This window comes from Pectinophora gossypiella, chromosome Z (genome assembly GCF_024362695.1).
Source record: "Pectinophora gossypiella chromosome Z, ilPecGoss1.1, whole genome shotgun sequence".
NCBI classification, from domain to species: Eukaryota; Metazoa; Arthropoda; class Insecta; order Lepidoptera; family Gelechiidae; genus Pectinophora; species Pectinophora gossypiella.
In genome coordinates, this window is record NC_065433.1 from 20349830 (window position 1) to 20376124 (window position 26295).

General features: G+C 35.3%; 4 protein-coding genes across 5 annotated transcripts in view; 2 read left to right on the forward strand and 2 right to left on the reverse strand.

Annotated features, from left to right (window-relative positions):
* LOC126380549 (klarsicht protein) overlaps window positions 1-956 on the reverse strand; it is a 239381-nt gene extending 238425 nt beyond the window's left edge. Inside the window, exon 1 of one of the 2 annotated variants that reach the window (XM_050030023.1) lies at window positions 736-956. The gene's annotated coding sequence lies outside the window, so the exon portion shown is untranslated. The remainder of the gene's footprint in view (window positions 1-735) is intronic. The other variant, XM_050030027.1, reaches the window with a different exon arrangement.
* Window positions 957-2756: 1800 nt separating this feature from the next.
* LOC126380575 (39S ribosomal protein L19, mitochondrial) lies at window positions 2757-5016 on the reverse strand. The gene is made up of 6 exons (XM_050030092.1): window positions 4811-5016; window positions 4408-4644; window positions 4168-4310; window positions 3685-3864; window positions 3120-3274; window positions 2757-2936 (listed from the first exon to the last, which is right to left on the reverse strand). The coding sequence occupies exons 1-6, from the start codon at window positions 4875-4877 to the stop codon at window positions 2804-2806; spliced, it is 915 nt and encodes a 304-aa protein (XP_049886049.1). The 5' UTR covers window positions 4878-5016; the 3' UTR covers window positions 2757-2803.
* A 3617-nt stretch (window positions 5017-8633) lies between these two features.
* Window positions 8634-10873, forward strand: LOC126380595 (short coiled-coil protein homolog). Its single transcript, XM_050030124.1, has 2 exons — window positions 8634-9002; window positions 9626-10873. The coding sequence occupies exons 1-2, from the start codon at window positions 8738-8740 to the stop codon at window positions 9766-9768; spliced, it is 408 nt and encodes a 135-aa protein (XP_049886081.1). The 5' UTR covers window positions 8634-8737; the 3' UTR covers window positions 9769-10873.
* A 1075-nt stretch (window positions 10874-11948) lies between these two features.
* On the forward strand, window positions 11949-26254 carry LOC126380583 (uncharacterized). The gene is made up of 4 exons (XM_050030109.1): window positions 11949-12387; window positions 15886-16012; window positions 16400-16575; window positions 25253-26254. The coding sequence occupies exons 1-4, from the start codon at window positions 12022-12024 to the stop codon at window positions 25349-25351; spliced, it is 768 nt and encodes a 255-aa protein (XP_049886066.1). The 5' UTR covers window positions 11949-12021; the 3' UTR covers window positions 25352-26254.
* The last annotated feature ends 41 nt before the right edge of the window (window positions 26255-26295 follow it).

The window sequence follows — 26295 nt, forward strand, 5'->3', positions numbered from 1 at the left end:
TATTAAACAATAAATAGCCTTTGACACATGTTGCCAAAGAAGATAATATAAAAAATATATTATTAACATACAAATATGATTAAGCAAAAGAAAACCTTTTAAGAATTTTAAATATCAACCACGGTAAAATTAAAATGACAAAAGGCTACAAGAAAAAGAAATTTTGTAATATTTTTATTATTATAATTATTTGAGTGTATACCTATGTACCTAGATTATATACCTATATATATTTTTAATATATAACTTTAGAATTCAATTAGGTATTTAATTCCTCAGGAAAATAAAGGCTGAAAATTAAAACCTACCAATTCACTTTAGTCTACAGTTCTACACACTAGTGATTCGCGAAAATTTTTGAGTAGGGAGTACCTACCAAACATATCAAAACCATGAAATAAGTAAGAATTTAAGAATTAGCCACCTACTTTATTAACTAAACATTCTTCCCACTACTTTGGAATATTTTGAAATTTACTGCCTTTAGATAGTATAAAAACAATAATCAATGCATATTGAAACAGTGACGCATAATCGATATGGTCAAGGTTGGATAAAATGCAGCATGCAATTTTTGAGACAAATTGTGCATTACATTTTCTTGTGTGAAAACAGCACATGTTGTAACATACAAGTTATTGGAAATCCTTCACACGGTAAACAACTGAACTAAACTCCACCTTCAAGCTGGTTGATACACATTCTCGCAAAAATATCACGTAAACAATTACTTACCCGGCGACAGGTGAAATGAATGCAGTATGCAGTGCAGTTGTAACTTCAATTGACAAACGTTCACAAAACTATTGAAACACTTCACAAAAGAACATAATACACAAATATTTATGTAATTCTTATTTGATTAGTCCCTAAAAATATAAAAAAGCAATTCAACTCTTTAAATGTGTTGAAAGAACTCTTCTTTGATACAATATAAATTGACTAACCACCCGCCTGTACAGTCGTACAACAGTTTCTAAGTAAGGTCGCTTTATAATGCACAACACAGACGCACGGTGAACTGTGAATAATGTAATGCCTGATTTTTCCAGAGTGTATCCGAACAGGGCGCGGTTTGGTAGGAAGTAGGAATATTAAATGTGTAGTAGGTATTCAGTTGTGTATGATTGTATGATCGGTGTAGGAAAGTAGGTAATTCTTCGAACACCGTAATTCAGTACCATAAACGCAAAAATATCTTAGAATCTTTTGTCTTTTTACAAATACCCAGTTACAACTTAGTAGGTATATCGCCAACTTACGTAAGTTCTAACTGGATGTCTGCAAAAAGTCAAAAGTTAGGTGTCTGAACTGAAGAACTGTCCAGGAACGTTTTTATGCTAAAGGATAAATACTGCACACCCCGGTATGGTAGCATACTGCATTGCAAGCAATAAATATAACATACCTGTGCGTATTGATGTAATTAATTTGTCATCACGCTGCTGCTTTTGTATGAAAGTACTTCCTCGGAGCTCGGAGTGATCCTGCCCTCAAAGGAAATAAATATTTATCCATTTCAACAGTCAGGGTGAAGTTTTATTATGGTTAAAGGGTTGATTACCTGTCAGGCTGTAGTAATAATTAAATTATGGTTCATTTTCGACTACAGGTTCTCTTCTTTAATTTACTTGTGACTTTACTTATCTCAATACGAACATCGAACGTGTTCTCTTGTTTTGTATTTATATACCTCAAGGCCTCAGCATCACCTAGCGAGCGTTACCTCAGTATTAATTATAAAAGTAATACATTATTTATTTGCTATATACGTATCCGTAAACTAATTAGTTATTTGTATTGTATTCCAGTTTATAAGCTAAAAAGTCGTAGCATGTAAAGCGTCTCTCAATAAACAAAAAAAAAAAGAGACCAGTTAGCAGGGTTGCCAATTGTGGGGAACTCCCGAAAGTGCGGGGAATATAAAGTGAATTGTGGAATTATTTGGGAATATTAACAGCTTACCTTGACCCTCACGGACGTTAACGTTGTAATCTAAAGTCAATTTTCATACATTTTGTTGAAAACTTGTTATTTGTGTAAAAATGATCTTTAGTGGTTAAAGCGTTGGGTTCACGACGGAGGTCTAAATCGATGAAGATATTAAACTTTGTGATACTGTCCTTTCTTTGTAAAGGACATTGCAGGCCAAATCATGATTATCCGAAAAAATAAGATGATTCCGTACTTCGGAAGGCACATTAAGTCGTTAGTGCCGATTACTAGCCGTAAAACACCTCGACCCAGCTGCAGTGGACTCTCAGTGGAGCAGCCGATTGAGGGGACATCTGAGCTCATCAGTGGGACAAACGTATACTTCCTATGTATTCATTACAGCAAAAAATATATATTTGAGCAGTTGCAACTTGTTAAATTTCTATTGTTCTATAATTTTGAGGAGAATTAGTGGAGAATCAGTAGATTCTTCTCCCCAAATTGAGGAATTTAACGTAAATTATTGGGGATTTTGACAAAATGCGATTGGTAACCCTGTCTCGTCAGCCAAAACAAGAACCTGCCAAAAGCATTAAGTTAAAAATTGAGTAGGTACTTCAAGTTACAATGAGGGACTTTATTGAAAAGATGTTTCATTGAAAAACCAATGAGATTCCCCTACTTACACATTCTCGTTTTTCCGCTCAAAAGTGGACCTGACTTAGTTGGGTAAACTTTATTTATTTATTTGTACAATAGGACAAACAAAAGGACTTGAAGGACTATAGAATAATTCACTAGTCATAAGTAATAGTACTAGAAACTTTGATACAATCTTTAATGACTAATTACAAAATACTACAGAATATTAACCGAGCTGCGTCTTGGGAGTGGTGAAAGTTCGCTTTCGGGACATCTTCTTGCGGGTCATTTGGAGCTGATGAAGCTGGTTGTACACCTCACCCCAGATATCGCTCTGCTCTTCCTCAGGAATAGTTTTCCTGAAACACAAATTGTAGTATTAATGATACCAAAAGGTTTAAGCACAATTATTGCCTAGATGCCTCCTCCTTTATTGATTTATTAACAGTTTGTTCACATTATCATAGCACCACACCCCACACACAAAGTTGCTTGCAACAGGTTAACTAGTATACATAATATGAGTATGAACATATGATTACCTATATTGCTTCATCAAGTCATATTTCTCCCACGGTGTCTTTCTAAGTTCTCTTCTTACGCGGTCCTTCTCCTTCAAATACTCTTCAATATTGGATATGCCCTTCAGTTCTTGCCTCTCCCATCTCTCAAGCCATGGCCTGGGTTTCAATTTCACCTAAAATTTTAATCAAATGTAAAATGCATTGATACAGGTTTTTCCTCTTTTTACTTTTAACTTATGTAATATAAATAGTATTTTTTATACTCTCTATATGAATACCAACTGAGATCAACCAGACCAAAAATCTCCATTGCAAAGATATCTCAGTCATCCCTTCAACACTTCCTGGGCCTGTCTCTATGTCTGATAGTTTATGTATTTAGTTCACAAACATGACCAATGGTCCATGCTGGAACTTTGCAGTCTTTGTTTATTTGGGTGTTAGAAAGCATAATGATAAATAAAGAACCAATAAGGTGAAAAAACTTTTAGCAAACTAAGTGGAAATCAGTTTGCTTATTCACAATACTTTAATCAATTTCAACATATGTATAAGTTATTGCTATCACATCATTTGTACATACTTGGACAGGATTAACAGGAACTGGTGTGCCCTCAGGGAGAATCTCTGGATCCATATCAAATGGGAATGTGCTGTATTCTGGCAAAGCATCTCTTAGGTAGAAGAGCTTCTCATCAAGACGTTTCTCTAGACGCAGCACTTGTATCTTCTGTATTGTTGGATCATAGAGTTCATATCGCACCTGTAATGGATTATGAAAGCTGTGATTGTTATATTCATAATTGATTATGATCATAGGTATATTTCACATATAGCATACAAAAACACAGGAACAAAATATGTTAGAACTTTTTAGCTCTACAATTTAAATGGAATGGTAAACAGAAAGAGAAAGAAGGAATGAACCTAGTGAAAGAAGACATGCTTGCTATGTTGTTGAAAGTATAGTAGATGAATGCAATCAACAGACTCTTTACTATAAGTACCCTATATTCGGAAAACAAGGAAAGTTTGGACTTCAGTCAACAAAGTAAAATGATGTTACCTCTAGACCCTGATGGTCAACCACATTTCGTAATGTGAACTCGGCCACCAAGCCACAGCCCTTACGCTCAATGCAGATCCCCACAAACTTATTTGTCTTGCCCTGAGCATGTGGATCTGATACTGTTACTGCTAAAATGGAACCTAAAATCAGAAAGATTGAAGTATTTTGGTTTCATTTCCATTTCTACTACACTATTTCTCTTTGTCAACAACAGTTTGTGTTGTGATCTTCCCTTACCAACATAAAACTCCGGTATATCAATCTGACTCCTCCTATTCAGCATATCTGCTCTTTCCAATTTTTCTCGCAAACTGTTCCTCCATTTTGGGTTGGGATCTGGTAGAAACTCAGGGTAAATATGCCTGAACTCCAAGGCCGGATTACTGGCTCTACGCCCCTTATGCTTTTTCTTTTCCTCGGCAACAGCTGAAGCGACTTCTGCTTTTTCAGGTAAGGTGGACAAAGCACGACAGTCTGGAAAATCAAAAAATCTGTAATAAAATAATACCCCTCCGATCGATTGGGGAGAAGCTTGTACCAAGCAGGACCACATTAGAATCTAAATGTGGAAAACTGAGCCCACTAACATAACATATAATAATAACATAATACACGATAAATGTTGTGCGAATATTCTAACCTCGTCTAATAAACCATTTTGTAGCCGCAACAATATCGATTGTCGTCTTCCTAATAACCAAAGCCATTGTTAGTTACCACAATTAATAGTTTTACAATAAGTTATAGTTTTTAGCTCAATATTCCCCGAGCATGCTCTAGTCAATCAAAATAAATTACGGGGATGAAGAAGAAAGAATCATGACATGAATTAGAATCACGTTTTGACATTACCTGACATTTATTTTATTTTTTTTGTTTTGGTTTTCCCCGAAGGGTAAGGCAAAGGGAACTATGCCCATACAGCCATGTCTGACGTATTTTTTTTCTTGATGATTAATGAAATGATGAAAGGTGATGATGATGAAACCTAAGCCCCCACCCTCGGAGTAGACTCCTACTCCGAACCCCAAACGAATTAACTCAAAAGTCCGCATAAACTTTTGAGTTATGAAGCGGCTTCCCAGCACGAAGCGAAAATAGGCGGATACACTTTGTTTATTGAATACTCCAATATAATAACACTCGCGAATGTCTTCCAACTAACTTAATGCGATCATTAACCACAAAACACCACTTCGTATTAATTATTTAGATTACTCAATGAAGAAAGCAACTGTCCCGTTCCCGTTTCCCGCCGAAAAGCCTTACCTGACATTTAACTACAAAAAAAAATGCTGCCGTTCCGTTCCTAACATGAATTCTTTATAGTTTGCAATGTTATTCGATGATGTTTAATAAATAAGTTACTTTATTGCAATTTACCTAAGAAAATATCTAACCTAATCGAACAAAAGTGCGTATAGCGTAAATTATGCCAGATCGATAGCTTATTGCTTATTCTATGCTCGATAGTGAGTATGAAAATGCACAACAATGTGTGTAATGGAATGAAAATTTGCTACGTTTACAAAGATAGTTTAAATAATCAGTAATTAATTATTATCACTTGTTAAACCACTCCTGTAATATTCGTACTACATTATCTGTATTTTTTGAATATGATTCAGAAACAATAAATAATACTCGTATTCAATACTGCTGCTTATTTTAGTGTAACAGATTCGTTATTTATGAAAACTTGATGAAAACTACATACAGCAGGTATTGCAATCTTCTTAAACGTATGTCATTTGTCAAAGTAAAAAAAAAGGAAAATTAAAATCGAGAGTCCGGTTAATGTACATCCACGTAATGTACGACCTGATAATCCGTGTACATAACAATGTACACGGAATACGTGCGTGTACAATCCATGATCGGGAAATATTGGCTGCGAATTATCAGTCCGTACACGGATTGCCCATCCGTGTAATGTACATCCAAATAATTGGAAGCCAAGATGGCGGCCACCTATTCTGTCAGCCAATTAGGGGTCAGTATCATAGACACAAAACTCCATTGCTATGCGTCGTTTTAATTAGTTAACCGTGTAGCTACATGAGGCAATTTTTTATTATCATAATGTTAGACAAGGACAAAATATAGGCCCAATAGTGCCCTCAGCTTTATTTGTTGAAACCGACCACATTATATGGCTTTTTGGCGGTAACGGAAACGGTACGGCTGCTTTCTTCATTGAATAATCTAAATAATTAATACGAAGTGGTGTTTTGTGGTTAATGATCGCATTAAGTTAGTCGGAAGACATTCGCGAGTGTTATTATATCGGAGTATTCAATAAACAAAGTGTATCTGCCTATTTTCGCTTCGTGCCAGGAAGCCGCTTCATAACTCGAAAGTTTATGCGAACTTTTGAGTTAATTCGTTTGGGGTTCGGAGTAGGAGTCTACTTCGAGGGTGGGGGCTTAGGTTTCATCATCATCACCTTTCATCATTTCATTAATCTATTTTTCAATTTGACATGGCTGTATGGGCATAGTTCCCTTTGCCTTACCCTTCGGGGAAAACCAAAATAAAAAAATAGTAGCTTTGTAGCAATTTTAGCCTTTTTCAGCCTAAATCGCCTCCCCTTTTCACCCTATAAAATTTATTTATTTTCAATTGGAAGGGGAATTTGAATATGATGAGTAGTGCTATTTATTATTTTATTTTTTAATGGATTATTTTTTGGATCTCATGTAATCAGAGTAAATTCTTGCACAAATTGATGTCAGATTTTTTTCGTGACAATCACCCGCTTTCTTTATCTAGGGCGTCGAGGAATGGAGTAAATGGGTGCATCTGAAATAAGAAACACAAAATAAAAAAATAATAATAACCTCACAACAGCTCTAAATCAACAGAAACAAATAAACATCCTACAACGCCACACCCATACCTAGTCCATTCTGTTGAGGGAATTATTTTTTTGTGTTCTATCTGTAGATAAATATGGAAAGTGAAACAACATCAAAATAATTGCCCAAAATAAAATAATAAATAGCACTACTCATCATATTCAAATTCCCCTTCCAATTGAAAATAAATAAATTTTATAGGGTGAAAAGGGGAGGCGATTTAGGCTGAAAAAGGCTAAAATTGCTACCAACCAAAGCTACTAACTTCCAAGGCATATAATTCAATTTAAAAAAAGAGCTGTCATATATGTAGAAATTTTTTGTTGGCATGTAGCTTCTTAGAGTTGTGTATATTTTGTGTAATTTTGCTGTAAATTTCCCTAAAAAATAAATAAATAAATAAATAAATGTTCTATAAGAGCAGTTTCCACAGAGCAATTTTTTTACTATGGAACATTACCGTCTAGTGCGTAGCATCTCTACTTGGTCTGTGGTATAAATATATAAATATGCTCTTATAAAAGTAATTATAAAATATTAAAATAAACTGTTTCAAATGTGTAAATTTAATTACCTACTGAAATGACTGGACTTTCATTTTATTTTGTATTATATTATATGGCCAGGTTTCAAGACTTAACCCATGTCGGGTGATGGTTTATTAACCAATCTATTATCACATAACCAATCCTTACAAAATCCTTATTAGTCTTGTAAAAATAATATAGAATATTTTCAGTTGCTTGTCTTCGCTGCACTGGCAAATTGTAAAAATAGACAGCGAAATTGTGTTATTCCTGACTTTGGGTCATATGGACTGGGCAATTATGATTTTGGGTTCTTTCTGACAAAAAGAGTCTAGTATGAGGGAATGGTTTGTTAATCAATCCATTATCTACATAACCAATCCTTGTTAATCTACCGGTCAATTTATACAAAAATGTAGAATATCTTCAATTGCCTGTCTTCTCGGGTATTTTCCTGGCTTACGGATTGGGCAACCATATCTGACTTAAGATTTGTATCAAAAATTGTCTTATAACAAATGGTTCTAATTTAATTACCCCACAAAGGATTGTGCACGGGACTGAGTTTATGTATTATTGTAAACGTGAACAGCTGGTAAGCATGGCTCCTGTCCACAAACTTTAAGTCCTGACAAACATTTTGATAAAACAACTTTCAAACCTCCAGACTTTTTTTTATAAACTGTTTATTAGGATATACTAACATACTGTGATAAAAGTTAACGGCTCTTCGTTTGTTCGTACATTTATTTAAACGTATAAAAATAGAATAAAAAAACAAACGAGGTTACTAACAAGCCTGTTTGACACCGTTTCTCTCGCTATATCTTAATAGAGTACATTCCTACTGCGTGTAAACGTAGCACAACCACAAATAATAGATTGATCAATTAACCAATAGGCGACGAGCGCGATCGACCAATAGGAGGAAGTGTACACGGAATATTTGGATGGGCTTTATCACCTTGTGTCGCTTTTGTCCAAGGTGTTAATTCGCAGCCACGGAATGTACGCGATGATAATCCGTGTACATATGGTCACGGAATATTTGGATGTACAATACTCGGTTGGGCTTTATCATGGTCGTGCATTACAGTTTCCCAAAATCGATTGCTACCGAGTTGTCCTAATTTGTTTTCGTGCAAAACATTGCAAAATACAAGAAAAACGCAAAGAACGGAAATGTCTTCGATCATACAAAAGTGTAACGATGATAACATTCCTTTGGCTGACGACGATCCACAAGTTATTATAACTGACGATGTTGAGAACAGTCATTTAGATCATGGTCGTTCAATGGACTCTTTGCCTAGTTCTTACACGGGTGGTTCATCTAGCCCTGGACTAAATGGTCCTCCGAGCTTCGAACCTGACTCTGGAATCGATGAACAGGAGGAGAAAGCTCGTCTTATATCACAAGTACTGGAGCTGCAGAACACTTTAGATGGTAAGTTCTTCCTTTGTATTGTACCAACATCTATCTGTATACAATACTCATACATTGTCCGTTTTTAGATAGATATCGTTATTTATTATACCTGTAACTTAGTTTTATGAGACATATTGCTAAATTGTTGACTTTTGTTAAATGCTGAGCGTTATTCACAGCAGCTAAAACATCTAATCTAATGTAGCCTACAAGATCCCGCTGCTGGGCAAAGGCCTTGCCCTTCCTCTTTCCATTTTTCGCGGTTCTGTGTGTATTCCGGCCAGTCCCTTCACCAAGCATCCAAGTTGTCACACCATCTCTTGCAAGGTCTACCACAACACCTGTACCCGTCATGAAGCACCCAATGCGTGACTATCCATGAGTGGGGACTACTCAGGGTGCTTGCGACAAACATGTCCTGCCTAATCCCACTTAAGTCTGGTGGCTTTTATGGCCCACATCAGTGATTCCAGTTTTCCCACATCAGAGATATTTCGGACTCAATCAATTTGTTTGACACCTAACACTATACTTATTTGCTACCTTGAGTTTGGACTTTTGACGTTCAGTCAATGGCCAGGTCTGGACACTATAGGTTAAAACATGCGGCATAATATTTTGACTCTGTTGTTATATTTCAGATCTGTCACAAAGGGTGGACTCTGTAAAAGAAGAAAATTTGAAGCTTCGTTCTGAAAATCAAGTCCTCGGGCAGTATATTGAGAACCTCATGTCAGCGTCTTCAGTATTTCAGTCTACTACACCTAATGTGCATAAGAAGTAATGTATTGTTTAAGTGATGTGAATCCTGAGCAAAGCTATTGTTTATACATTTTTACAATATTGCAAGTGACCAATATTTCATGCACTAGAGCAATACATTAAGTGCTGAGTTTTATAGAGGCTTTAGCTTTTTAAATATAATTGCAAATTATATAATAATGTTTTTAAGCACAGTATTTTGTGCCTGTTACTTTAGGATAAATTGAATACACAACTGAATTAATTGTATTGAAGAAATAATCATGTTACAATATACAAGTTATATTTTGGTTAATCAGGGACTGAATACTGGTATCAATAAGGGTACAGCTTTTTTTGTACTCCTACAACCAATTATGAAAAAATATCTGCTCTGCATTTCTTTTAACCCATTCTCCATTCTCATATTCCTTGTTCAGAATGTTGGGGTGCTATTTAAACGATAATTTGTACCAGTATGCATTCTCTGATCAAAATACATAATTTTATAACAATTTGTAATCACAATCCATTGCTGAGATGACTGGTAGGTGCACATAGAATGTTTGTTTGATTTTAGAAATTCAACTGTGACACGGTGGTAATATCTGTTACCATGCATGCTAAAATTGCAGAGTTTTGATTACAACATACATACATACATAAACTCACGCCTATTTCCCACCGGGGTAAGCAGAGACTATAGAATTCCATTTGCATTTGACCGAGAAGGACTTATGATGACCAAATTGGAGTTTTGATTACAAAGTTCCAAATATTATGTAAATTATTAACATAACTCCATCAATTATATTTTATTTGTTAAAAATAAGTGGCCTTATTGTAAAGCAGCAATCAGTTCCAGTCAACCTTAGAAAAAAAGTAATGAAATAGAATAGGTGGTATGGGTGAGTTTACTGACCAGTTCAGTGCCTGCAGTACTAAATTGAGACTATAATGAATTTCTTTCAAAAGATTAGCACTCTTACACTTTTCATTTTTTACTACATATAAATCACATTCCAGGTATAATATGATTTTTAAATGCTCTCTTATAATGTGAAACTAATCTCAAGTATCCTATTTCACAGATGTTTAATCATCATTTTATGTTAAGCTTCAGAATAAAAACTTCTATTTAAAACAAATATGACATATTTTCATTTTTGAGCCTGCATTCCAAAGACCTTGTATAGAGGTCTTTGCTGCATTCCTTTAAGAGAAAAGTCAGAATCAGAATAAGTTATCCAATATATCATGGTGGATAAACTTGTTGGAAGTAAACATTTTTGAATCTTAAATATTTTTTCTAGATGTTTTAGTTGAAGAGAAGAAATGACAAGGAAGGCATCTGTTACATCTATGTATATAACAAGTTATTTAATAAGTTCCACTTATGGTGTTTTTTTTTTGTGCCTGGATCATAGAATAATAATAAGCAAGTAGGTATATAGCTAGTATAGCTACCTTGATCGCCTTTTTATCCCAATAGAGGGCAATACCGGGATAAATAACTATCCTTCGTTCTTCACTATGTCTCAAACTATCTCCATACCAAATTTCATCGGAATCGGTAAGAAATTACTTCCGCCTTTATTATATTAGTATGGAATAGATTCTAGCCAAAGCTAGCTTGATGTGTTAGAATGAATCATTATCACGTTTTACAGTCGTGAAATATCTTCAGAGAAGTCATCGACCATAAAAATTACGTCATGGTTTTAGCAAAAAACACGGATTGTGACTCGACCGTCTGACTCGCTTGGCTCATACAAAAATGCACGCATCACGGCATCTGACGCCGCGGCGCGGTTTCCTTTCCCCGACCACGTGGAATATGCGTGACCACAGCGTGCAGCATAATTATGACGGATATCTCACCTGATATTCTACTTAGTAGGTATATATTTACCTATACTAGGTATTTTGATATGAAATATAATATTATTATTAAGTACTTTTAGTTTAAACTTGTTAATTGTAATCTGCAATAGATTATGGTCTCAGGACCATGTCCTAAATCCTGAATAATAAAGCGTTCTTACCCACTCTACCCTGTTAGGGCTAGGGCCACATTGTAAATAGTATGGGGTATACGTTAACCTGTCTATTGGGAGAAACCCTTATTATGGCAACACTCGTCTTACTATATCTATCTTTTTCTAACCTATGCAAATTAAGCGTATTGATTATAGTTTTATCTCTTTCTGTACGAACTAATCTTATAACGGCAGTCGTCTTTTGTCAGTTGGAGTGAATATACGCTTTTTTTTGTTACTAAACTTAATATTTCATAATGCCGAAAAAGCTGAAAGTTGTTGTGAAATCCCTCTATTCACATGAAATTCGCAAGGACGTGAGTCTAGCGGAACTGAAGTCTCTCAAACTCGAGGATGCTTGGCCTTTCATCAGGGATGAAATTGAGATCGAGATCGGTAGCAGTCAGTTGGTTTGCATCCCTCATATTACAGAAGCTGACTTGTACAATGTGACTTCTCTGTTCGTCCAGAATGAGAAGGAAACTAACGGCAAAATGTTCACGCCGCTTGGTGTGTTGAGCAAGAACGTCAATAAGGAGAAATCGAACCCAGAGTACGTGAAATGGTTGGAAGAAGGCAATTTCCAAGACCCCGACTTCAAATTTCCACACGAAAGTGTTAAGGTAATGTAAACTTTTAAGTTTTGTCTCATGGGAATTCTGTGACTATAAGTAATAGTAATGGTATAGCTATAGTCCTTTCATGTCGCAATGTGCTCATCATAATTATGTGACCTTGACCTGTCCCTATTGTACGGCAGACTTACAGGTGCGTTTCTAAACGTGGCTGAAACTCAAATAATTTAAGATTTTTTGGATGGTAGGCACCTACCTAGCCAGCCTTCAAACTATTATACCTACTAATAATTGTCATTTGTGCCCAATTGAACTGAAGTATTTCATAATGTACCTATTTGATTATTTAGCATTTAGTCTACTAGCGTGATTCAGAGTTTTTTTAAAGTAGATAAGTTGTATTATATCCGATTACTGGGAAATCCCTTTTACTTATTTACAAACAGATAAATTATACCTAGGTAGGTACCTATCAATTCCAACAGATAAACCATCTAATTATCTTTTAAAAATATTTTAGTAATTGCTAATTTTGTTGTGTAGTCCTAGTGGTATGTATGATTAGTAAAACATATAGGAAAACCTAAAAAGAAAAAAAAACTAACAAGATTTTCTTCTACACAACTTAAGTTCTTAAAAAAAATTGAGACCTATTAACCTGGTTTGAAACTAGAGTGCCTATTGTGAGGTTTTGTTACCAAAAATATCATACCTAAATATTTATTTTATAAACATTTATTTAGAACAAGGTTTGTTTGGATTTTTTCTAATGTAAAATTCGAATTAATAAAACTGTCCACATTTATTTTTGGAAAAGTAAATACCTAAAAAAGACATCCTAGAACCATAAAAAATCTATGCAAAATTATGGTTGGTTGAAAAGCTGTGACATTAATCGCAAAAGGTATTTGGGTACAGGGTAACTGAATGACACACTGTATCACTTTTCCATTGTCAGTCCAGGATAAATGCTCTGTCTGACATTTTAGGATTATAAGATCACCCAGCTTACTAGATATTTTAAAGGGTTTTTAATGCAAATGTTTGTGTCCTTCATACATACATACCTACATTAGTTTTAATTTGACTTAATGTGCAGTGACAAGTTGCACACATTTCCATAGAATTGTCATTTTATTGCTTCCATTGGAGGTCAACTAAAGTAGGTACTTTAGTAGGTATTGTAATTCAAATAATTTCCTGCAGATATAAGTTATATTTGCAGGAAATTATTTGAATTACAATCAGTTTTTGAAATTATAATTAAAAATGCTTTTTTTTGTCATTCATTGGGTATGTAAGTTCAATGTATTTCATCATCCATCAATGATCTGCCGTTTTCGGGAATGTTCCCAGCAGTAAAAAGGGGCAACATTTAAGTGAATATAGCAATATTACCCAACCTTTAGGTAGAAAAGACCAGAGTACAAGAAATAATTGAAAAAGAAAAGCAGCCAGTGTCCTTACTATTAAAGACTTTCTACAACGGGAAGATTCCTACTTTGGGAAAATTCCCGGGAACACTGTTCATGACACACTCCTAGTTACCTACATTGGCGACATTGTACTTTTTCCTCGTGTTATACCTACCTACTAACGATGGTAGTAACGATATTGTGTATTGATAATAATAATAATATGATTTTGCCATAAATAATGTGATAAACAGTTACAAGTAGCCTGATTTTTAAATTGCGAACCACGTAATTCTTAAATGGCTTAAAGGCTTTAAAATTGCCAATAACTTTAGCAGTTGAGTTTGATAAACAAAGTGCCGTTAATGTACACCCACGTAATCTTATCAGCAATATCCTCGAAGATAAGAAGGGTACTTTACCATAACAGTAGGTTTTATGTACAGGATGGTGCAACATTACTAGAATAGGTAGGTACCTATTTTTTTGCGGTAACGACGCAATCGCAATAACGGCGCAATAGGCTAGTTTCTAACCGTCAAAAATCGTTACTATTTACTAAACGTCAAAACACGAAATTACTATGGAATTTGTACGGAAAAGCACTCTGTGACGTCATAGGAAAACGTGATACAATTTTGGACGTATTTATTTAGCCATTAAAATTCATAAATAAGTTAAATAGAAAAAAAGTAAATGTTTTTCGTCACCTTCAGATTTGTCTTTATTTAGTCATCAGAATTTCATAATTTAGGTATGTTTGACCTAGAACACTACTCAATTCTAGATATAGAGCAAGACAGCAAAGGTTTCTCTCTCTCCTTGGCATTAATTATTCCCATCTGATGGTGGGGTCTGCCTTCGGCTTTCTCTTCCACTTCGCTCTATCGGACGTGTCGTTCTCAGAGACATTGCATGAGCACAGGTCCTTTTTGACCACTATTAGGTCCATTAGGTCATTGTTGAGTAAAGAGAGATCGTCTTTTCTGTTCTGTGTGGGACCCTGAGGTGTGACCTCAATAATTCCCCGGAGGCAAATAATGTCGTATTCAATTTAGGTACTTATAAAGTAATACCAAAATGTACTCAGACAGCGTCTGGCCGTAAATAAACTGTCCAATCGTGCAATAAAAATATTGGTTGATATTGGCAAAATTGTTATCTCGTAAAAGCCATACAATATGAATAGATAGATACAACGATAGTTAATAAAAATAAAAGACAAAAACAGCGTAAACACGTCCCACTGCTGGCACAAGCCACCCCTCAACCAACCGGAGGGAGTATGGAGCATACTCCATCACGCTGCTCTACTACGGGTTGAGGTTTTGGGCTAGTAGCCCGGGACTCACTTAAAGGACAGTCTCACAAAGTGATTTCAACAATGTCCCCATCGGAAATCGAACCCGGCCCTCCAGATCGTGAGCCCAACGCTCTAACCGCTAGGCCATGAAGGCTGTTAATAAAATAGGTATATTTATTGAATAAAAAAAAAAAACAATAATGTAATAGATAGATCACAAAACAAAGATTGTACATGACGATTGTTCTATTGTTCTTTAAACACTTGACACCAGCGTCACCATCTGGAATCATCAATGATCATGATGGACAGTTAAAAAATACTTTCTTTCAGTAGGCAGGGTCTGTTATGGATGGAATTATCCTGTATTGGAAAGAAAGAGATCTATAAGGCGTCGTACAATGACGACTAACTGGCGAAATGTTTGAAATTCAGGATACCTACATGGTCAAGAGCCAATCTCGCTGATAGTTTCATCAAAGCCAAAAACTACGGCGTAATGTGCATTATGTGCCCCGTTAATAGCTGTAGACTCGCCCATATTCCATGTGACTGGGATGAGAGGGTGTACAGTCACGAGCATTAATATGTATACACTTTGGTACCATGTCACATTAACTTTTTTGACAAATTGAAGTGTAAGTCTCACTAAATGTCAAATATGTTAGTGCGACAGAGTCCTAAAGTGGGTACATTATATTACTCATGACTGTACTCTACACACCTCTGCCTACCCCTTCGGGAGCACTGAAGGACCTAATGACTATCGATTACCTATAATTATGTATTTTTATCAAATTCAATAACTTAAACTACATATTGTTTCAGATCACACTGCAGGACGAATCGATCAAAAATAAGGTTCGCGTAATTATGGTCAACTTCTCACGAGGCATTGTTCCAAAAGACAAAGACTTGGTGAACAATATCTACCTGGATGTGGAAAACAACAAAGGTACCATTTAAGCTTGTTGCACATAGAGCCGGGAAAGCGGTTCAAGCGGGCGGGGGCGCCGGATATCGTTTGCGGTTTCATGATACCTACTGCATATATCTAAATTCTTACTGTGGTTTGAAACAAAATCCCGCTTTCCCAGCTCTGTCCGCAGCTAACAGTGTTAGGCTTGTTCATTCGTTGTATTTATAGCTGAAAGTTTACATACGCCGTTTTGCGTAGGAATCCTAATGTTTATGTAATTAAACGGAATATAACTGGTGCAATGTTACAAAGAAATTGAAATAAGTACCTATAACCACTCAGAAGTTTCCGATTTAATTGAGGTCATGGGAGCAATTTATAAATGTGATATTTAAAATTTAAATGTGTTTATTACAATTTCAGATCTAAAAGGCAAAAAGTCTGTTTACATGATCACGAATGTGCTTATGGCCAAGACGATTGAGTTCCGGGTAACTCGCGGGACTTCCTCAAGGATCTTCCATCTTGGCAATGCGTCGCCCTTGGTCTTTGGATTCGAGGAGTTCCTCATTGGAGACGGTGGCAAGCTTATCGCGAAGGTAAAATCTTGCTTATGATACTAGTATACCTGTACTCAGCTACGTATTATTCCGTCCGAAGTTCATGGTCACATACCTACACAATGAGGAAAGATTTTGTACGCTACTTCCTTAACAAGAATGTCTAGCCGCCTCTGCTATGCGCTCTTGCGAATGTTTGCAAAAACGTAATGGTGCTGCTGTACCCACTGCAGTTACAATTTTTTTTATGATTGCTAGTTAAAAGTGTTTAGATCGGGTTAAAAATTTATCTAAAGAAGCAATATCGCAATTCGACATTTGCGCATATGAAAGTAAGTGCGTAATGCAAACAAATGTCAAATAGCAATATTGCTTTTTTTAGATGAATAGCTCGGATGTGGCCTTTTTAACCCCCAGACGTCACTTTATTGATTTAACACCTTTACATACATAATTAAATTGGTTAATCGGGGACATTACATGCAGCTGCTTAATCGTGAATGTTTTGTACAACGCGCGGAAACAACATGCTATATTTTCACAACAAATGAAAGCGGTTTCATATTAATATAGGCAGCAATTAGTATTGCGACATAAGTTTGTGTTCCTTGTATTAACTTCAAATGATTAGAACCTTTGTATTGCAACAAGGAAGTGCCAACAGAACTGAGATCGTCTTGAATTGACGATCTGTCGATAATTGTTAAAGATTAGTCACGTTTTTCTTCTCTTACGATTGTTTACACGTTGCGCATATGTTTTCAGGGTAACAGTTGTGTACAAAATAACTTGGTACCTATACTTTTACATAGTACCAATGTTAGCTTTTCAAATGGGCCAATAAATTAGACGGTGTTGGGTTCATCTACAAAATAGTTAGCTTTTAATCGATTACTACATTTATACGTTTGGAATAGGGTAGTTTTCAACTAGTCAAATCAGTTACTTTTTATTAAACGTCAAAACACGAAATTACTATAGAATTTGTATGAAAAAGCAACCCGTGACGTCATAGAAAAACGTGACAAAATATCGAACTTATTATTAAATGTTTCTTTATAAATAGAAAAAAGAAAACGTTTTTTGTCACTTTTGGATCTGTCTTTATTTAATAATCAGAATTTCATAATTTATCTTTCACCTAGGAAACTACCCAATAATTGACAAATTGATAATTATTAGCATTCTTAGACTCCTTATAGTTTAATATATTATGTGTTATATGTAGTGATAGACCGAAGCTGTGTCGCTCCTAGGTTTGATTAGTCAATCCCCAAGTTTGCCATTGTCGTTTGTCTTAGTCAAAATCTAATTTTGTTTTTCTACCTATGACTATCGAGTTTATCTAATCCTAGGAACTCCTAACTGGGACTGTTAAACGCTGATACTCTGTTTGATTAAATCTTGGCTATCTTTAGGTACTTCTAGAATTGACTAAAAATACATCAGTCAAAGGCCGAAAAACAATCGAATCGGGAGTTGCCGGAAGGCCTTGTTGGTCATACCTAAGATAGACAAGTCAATTCGCGGAGGGGATATACATTGATGTATAATACTATAGTTAGTATAAAATATTGTTACAACTTTTTTAAATACGCGTCTGCGTTGTTTCGCCGCTTCGTTATCGATAACATTGATGTTAGCCACTGCGTATAAAATTCTTGAGTGTACGGTTATTTATAAATTATAAACGCATTCGTCAAATTGAATAACTGCGTCTGGAAACATTTTCTATTACCTATATGAAGTTAATGTACGTTCGAATATCGTTATAAGACCCGCCTTTCTGGATACTGGAACTGTCGTATGCCTTTATTGGTGAAAATCGTAGGTACTACATGATACGACAAGAAGATAGACTTTTTGTTCACTAGTAAGTGTGGTGGTGGTAGCCCAGTTGGTAGAACGCTTGCCTCTCACTTTAAGGTCGCAGATTCGAATCCAGCACAGGCCTAAACCAATGATTGTCGAATTAGTTTTCGAATTCGTGTTTGGTTCATTAATGTTTTATCACGTGCTCAGCGGTGAAGGAAAACATCGTGAGGAAACCCAACATTCCCGAGAAATGCATTTTCGGAGGTATGTGACCTAAGCTGTATTGGGCTGGTTTTCCCTTCGCGGGTTGGAAGGTAAAAAACTGGACCTGTCAAATCTTCAGGTTAGGTAAGCGGACCCTGTGGAAAACGGGATAAAGCTAGGTAGATGGTGTTCACTAGTCAAGTCATCGGACCGAACAAAATTGTATGTTAAGAATATTAAGTTACTCGCCAGTGTCCCAGACAATTAATATTTAAATAATGTGTCACGTGTTCGCTGCCGAAATTTGAACTCTTTCTTTCTTGGCGTTAGAGTATTTAGGTAGAATCTAAGTTTATTTTGTACTGCACTAATTGCAATATTGATTAGGATGATATGCCTGTTGACACTATCAAGTGTCAAGTTTGTAAAAAGAGATAGTAAATAAATACGTGTGCAAAATTTGTACAAGTATATATCTATTTTATCAAAACTTTGCACACCCTTTTAGAGATAACGCGCGTGAGTACCTAATGTATATGTCGTTTAAAAGTTATTTATAAGAAAGAGCCACAAACCATGAGATATAGCTTGCATACATCTTTGCTGTAAAAAGAAAAATATGGTGCACGTTACAGCTAAAAGCTTTCTGTCATACAGTTCCCGTTTTTTATATTTTTGAATGAAGAACAATATAATTATTTCTTCTTTTTCGTTACTGTGTACATTATGACACCTGTAAAACGAACTTGAGCTTAGATAGATATATAATATGTATTAATCAATTGATCTACATAGATTCTATAAAGTCGAATATTTCACCCATGAAATATTTTCTTTTACATTATGAGAAAAATAAATCTGTGGAATTCAGTATTCATTAATTATGATTAACCTATCTTAGCTCTTTTCATCTGAGATTATATTGGCATTGATCTGATGAGTTATTTATTAATTTGGCAACGTTCCTAAATCGCCGTTAATTCATTCCAAGAATTTTGCTACGTGACAAAGTGTGCGATCATTTTCAATTTTAATACCAACACTCAAAAGTTAATGCCTGATGGTGGACGAGTTGCCAATTTGTGCACATAATTTAGTTATGAGCTTAATATTAAGCTGTTTCTATACATGAAACGGTTCCTAAAAGACAGATTAGTAAGATGATTTGTTTTCGGTCAACTTATGGCTCCGCTTAGGTACCTCAATAAAGATTAAGAAATGAAAAAGAATGTGTGTAGACTAGGGTAGGGCTGCCCTTACCCAAATTGCAAAATATTTTAATACCAATGTATTATACGCTCAATGGCGTTACGTGGTTACAAAAGCGGTTGTTAAAATCAGGAATACGGGTCTCCCAATATTTTAATACTTTTGCAGGTGCCCCTTTTTTGTTTTGTTTTTCGAGCCCTACTTCCCAACAGGGGATAATAGGATTAGAAGAAGAAAAAAAAGTCCAGCACAGAAACTAGCGATAAAGTAATGTATATTCTGAATGTGAACCTTAGATCGCATGACGGAACCCGAAACCATCAAACGGAACACGTTATTAAGTGTTTTAAATATTTTAATGACTTCTTTTAACTTGTGCTGTTTGCGAAAATTTATATAAAAACACATCAGAGTAAATAATTTGAATGAATCAGCTAACTACATAGTAATGTATATTTGTTCGGATGTCCATACTTTCCTTAGTAAGTCAAGATAGGTACTTCGATTTATTCAGTGATATGATAAGTTTTGTATGAAGTTATAAGTAAGCATTGCATTGCACCATTACAGATATCAGAAAAATAGATCGTTATATGCACAATTCAGAATCAAATTGGTAAATTAGGAGACAGAGTAAAATACAGGGTGTTAGTGACATCGTAACGAATACCGAGGGGGATGATTTAGACCATGATTCTGAGTTAATGTCAAGTGGAATTTTCCGTCGCAAAATTCATATATTTTGTTTAGCTTTTTAAATTATTTTCAATTCTATACTTATGCGATGGAAAATTCCACTTGATATTAACTCAGAATAATCAGCTGAATCACCCCTTTTAGTATTCGTTACGATGTCACTTACACCCCATACAAGTACATGTAGCCGTACAAGTAGGTATGGGTGTTAGTGACACCGTAACGAATACTGAGGGGTTAAAATGACCACATCGAAGCAATTTATCTAAGAAAGCAATGTTGACACTTTTTGACACTTGTTTGCATTGCGCACTTACTTTTATATGCGCAAATGTCAAATTTAAATATTGCTTTCTTAGATGAATTTCTACGATGTGGCCATTTTAACCCCCTGAGCGGGATGGTTCAGGCCATGATTCTGAGTATAATGAGTAAGTGAAATTTCCTGTCGGAAAATTCATAAAAATTGTTTGTGTTTTTTTCAATTATTTTCTGTTCCATACTTTAGCGACGGAAAATTCCACTTGATATCGTCTCAGAATCGTGGTCTGACTCACCCTTCAAAGTTTTCGTTACGATGTCACTTACACCCGTTATGTTTATAACAGCGAGCGAAGTTTATAAACAGTTGCGTAAGCACCTGTCATTTATTCCGAAACTCCAGTCTGTTAGGCTATTTTAGGAGTTTGCTTTTCACAACCAGGTTATCGACCTACGTTTAAAAATCTATTCTATGTAATACGACTTTAGCCTTCGATATTGTTGAGGAGCTCGGTGGCGCAGCGGTAAACGCGCTCGGTCTGCGATTGTTGACGTTAAGCAACTTTCGCAAAGGCCGGTCATAGGATGGGTGACCACAAAAAATAAAACAAGTTTTCATCTCGAACTCCTCCGTGCTTCGGACGGCACGTTAATCCGTTGGTCCCGGTTGCATTAGCAGTCGTTAATAACCACCAATCCGCACTGGGCCCGCGTGGTGGTTTAAGGCCCGATCTCCCTATCCATCCATAGGGAAGGCCCGTGCCCTAGCAGTGGGGACGTTAATGGGCTGGTGATGATGATTGTTTAGCTAGCTATGCAGGTATCATATTGCAGGTATCATATTAAAAAAACGGCTCTATTAATATGTTCTTTCAAGAATCAAGATAGATGCCAATACCAGTTCCATTAGTGGCTAAGAAAGTCCTAAACTTTTATCCATACATGGGTAGGGAAAAATTGGCGTTGTATGTATATTTTTAATATTGAAATAGCTGCGTAGCAATGAAGAACTTTCCAGGCTACGTTCCCGATAATATAGATGGCGCTGTCGAGATTTAACGTGATAATCACCTATTTTGTCATTACTCGGGTAGATAATTATTCAATAAATACAATGTAATGGCAGAAGCATATGTAAAAATAATTGTTGCTTGATATTTGGATCACATTATGTATACATTATAATTATGTTGCTACCTATATTGCTGCTCTTTATTTTGATCAGAATAAGATTGGGTCGAAGATGTATTGTGCCTGGGTGTAATAAAAAGGGTCATCATTTATGTCCAAAAACAAAGATGCATAATGTCTGTTATCCATGAAATTATAAGGTTAAGGTGATGCGTTTCAGTCAGCTAGGTAACGCTGCGTCAGCAGATGGCGTTACTTCTGCAGTTTTCGTATTTTATTCCATTTATTCGTTTAGTGTCGAGTTCTGACCCAGTGAAATGTTAGGTGGCGAAATCTTACATACATTATCTTATATATTTATCTATTATCTATTTATCGGTTTTATAACAATATTCCTCTATCCGTTTTCCTGTAGCACTGCATCTACTTTTGTATGGAAAACAAATCACCTTAAACGAAAGAAAATTTGTACAGTGTCATCTATATTGTTTTTGTGGAAGACAGCCTGGAAAGTACCTGATTAGGCCTCCGCTTATGCTTCTTTTGTCCATCTGTTCTGTTTTTACACATACTTATATTCGAATTTACGTTACTAACCTTCTAAATAAAGTCGTAATCGTTTTTGTCCCTGTTAAACCGAAATTATGATTTATTATAAACCTATCCTATGTCTTCTTTTCATGTGGATTGTAAACTTGTGAGGTCGATGACCGATGATACTAATTAAAAGAATGCGTGCGTGACAGAATCGTACAAATGAAATGGTTCCATTTCTCGGAGACAACCAACCATACATCTTGAATTCTTGACTATTTTTGTAGTGTGTCACATCGCGTCGTGTTTCAAAATTCTCAAACTAATTATATCTACATAAATAGTTATAGGTAGGTATGTGTAGTAGTTTCAGTATTGATTATGTATTTATTATAATAATTATACGTGTAGTATTATGTAGTGTATGTACTCGTAAGCGTATCTAACTTTATGTCGCCATATAATAGTAAGTAATTACGTAAATATTATCTACACACAAAGGTTGTCTGGAAGATATTGCTACCTAGCTAAAAGGCTGTCTACTGTACTCTTTCTAAATCTATTTTGTTTTGTATTTGCGCGTGCGCAATAACAAATCCTTTATTGTGCGCAATAAAGTATTTATTATGTTGCGCACGTATTGAAATAATACCTCTATTAGTAGGTAGGGTCTGTTTACCATATCAAGCGTGATAGATATACACAAGAACGCTAGCGTACTTTATTGTGTTATATTTAATCACTCATCAATATTTATCTGGATCAAATCAATGCGTGTCCTTGGCTGTATCGTTGTAAAACCGGACGTTATCGCGTAAATATTGAGTGTTGAGGGCGTGTCCGTATAGAACAATAGGATTGGATACATGCCATATAGCGCCACGTTGCAGTTTAATTAGCATCGGCTTGGCTGCCTAGCCTGATGATTAGTACTAAAATAGCTAACAACCAGGGCGATTAATACCTACTGCACACGCATCTGCATCGACTGTTTTCGTTTACTATGGCTTCTTATAGGTGTTCACGCGATTGTTGCCGATCATCGAATTACACTCCGTCGTATCATATACACACATACGGACGTAAGATCATGCCTATTTCCTGTTGGGTTAGACAGAGACCACGGAATTCCAACTACAATGACACATCACTTTCGTTTCTTCCATTTACTTCGTGGGTCGTGTAGGTACTAGGTTCTAGATAAATGATGAAATTGTTATTACTAAGTAAATACAACTAAAAGTAATAAAAAACACTTACTTTTTTCTATTTAACTTATTTATTAATAATCAAGAAAAACGAAACGCCTGACATTTTATCACGTTTCTCTGTGACGTCGCAGTCTGCTTTTTCATACAAATTACATAGGTACCTAGTCATTTCGTGTTTTGACGTTTACTACAGAATCCGTTCTATGTTACACTGAAATTAGAGGAAAATGCATTCGTCAGATTATCTTCCCGCGCATGCGTGGCGAAAAATCCGACCGTTTGTTTAATCCAACTGGCTATAAATGTCCTCTTCAAAGTAGGGTATTTAGTTGGCTGTTTTTTTTTTAATTTATCCCGTCCGTATAGGCACCATTTATTTTGTCTAACGCTGGAGACATTGGTGTCCGGAGATGATGTGGGTATGCTCCGTCCCGTTCTAATAACGTACATGTACATACATAAACTCACGCCTATTTCCCACCAGGGTAAACAAAACAAAAGTTTTATGTAACTAATTGCATTTTTGACCCGTGTTACTTACAAATAGGAACATGTGACGTCCCGGATTCCTATTAGCATTCCTAACTCCCTGATTTCGGGTGGCTGTAACTATTTCAGTTTTCAAAATTTTCGATTCTGTCTTCACATATTTATGTTATCAACTACCTATAACTATTAAGCTGTATTAAATATATAAAATACAGATATTGCTATTAAATATACTCCCAAAAAATATGGATTTGCACAATTGCCAAATGTGGCCGCAACCTATCACCGCAGGTTGTTTATTGATAGCTATAGCTCTGCCTACCCCATTAGGGATATGAGGGTCTCTATGTGTGTACACTCCACCGAATATTAATTACTTATTTAGTCGGTTCCAGCTGTAAAACCAGGTGCATGTCTCTAATTCTTTATATAATTTCTGATTCAAAGCTTTAAGTACTATTGTTGTTTCATTATCTTCACGATAGCCATGATGATACGTATCGATATCGTTTCTTTGTCATAATTTTAATTGTATGTTGTGTGTCTTTAAAGGTTATGCATTTATATTCCGTAGCAAAACTTACCTAGTATAAATAAATAAATGTTACAAGCGCGTCTCGAAACAAACCGATTAACGAAGGTAAAAGGTCTTTGGAAACATTTGCAATTGGGTAGTTTCCTAGATCAAAGATAAATTATGAAGTTCTGATTAATAAATAAAGACAGATGTAAAGGTGACACAACATTTTTCTTGTTTCTATTGAATTTATTTATGAATTTTAATAAAGAAAAATTTAATAATAAGGGCGACATTTTGTCACGTTTTTCTATGAGGTCTGGATTGCTTTTTCGTACAAATTCCATAATAATTTCGTGTTTTGACGTTTAGTAAAAAGTAACTGATTTGACTAGTTGGAAACTAGCCTATTTGTAGTCGCACAAACACACAAACTACTTCGAGGAATTTAACGGTATATCTTCACTGGAATGCCCCATAGCTTAGCAACTATATTTAGATTATTCGAAATAGTACCGTTAAGAGAAGAGACACCTATAGTATTTTAACCATTTTTTTTTTCATACTAAGCTGTAAGAGGAGACTCATTCACACTAGTGTGAAGTACTGCTTATATTCAATGACTTAAAAATATTTTTGTATTATCCAGGAACCTGTGGCTATCAAGTCGAAGCTGCTGCACTGGCAGAAGGTGGACCCCTCGGATCATCTCTACATCCCCAACAAGGAGGGCGCATGCGTGGCTTAAATGTGACGCTACAAATTTAGAGCACGCTTCTAAGTACCCATCGTGATGTACTAAAGACTACTTTCTTCCCGAGTTTTTGTGATGACAATATCATAACTGCAGTATTTATAGTCATACAAATATTTTTTATTACCTGCCTACTTAAACTTTTTTAAAATTTTCTATCACCTCAATTGTAAACTAATAATGCAGAATTAATGGGGTTAAATATTAGCAGCTGAAGTTACATCATGTATGGGTCGACTACCCCTTTGGTAGAGCTTGTTGATAATTTAGCACAGCTATTGAAAGTTATATAGTTCCAGTAGTTTTTGGAATAATCAGGAAGTGGGAAGAAACGTGGCATAGCCATGACCAAATTATATTAACCGATGTGACACATAGATAAATCAATCTCTTGCTAGAGAGTAGTTTACCTTCTTTTGTAATTGGTATTGAGTGGTTTTATTAATCAGTATTTTTTATAGTATCAAATGGTATTAGTATTAAGTAAGAGTAAAGTACTCATGCTGTTCAATGTACTTAAAAAGCCTGTCTTAGCAATTTTATGTATGAACATGACTTATTAAACTATTAAAAATAATTTTGACATTCCACATAATTATGATGCAGCTATGTATGACAAATAATACTTTCCATGGGAATTTGAAATTGTATTGTATGCTCCTCCAATCTGTTTAGATTAGACTGTGATTTTTACCTTTGAAGTATTTATTGTGTACCAAAAAGTTATTTATTCTTTGAAAATGTGTGATTTCATTGTGATTTAGTTCGTATTATTTACTCCATGGGATGATCGTTACCTAGTATTGTATCATCAGCATCCCAGAATAGGATCGGTTAAATGTTCCCATCACATTTATAAATATTTAAATATAAATTAAATACATTACATCACTTTCAGATTATATCTTTTTATTTATTAATAATGATTACATGTTTAA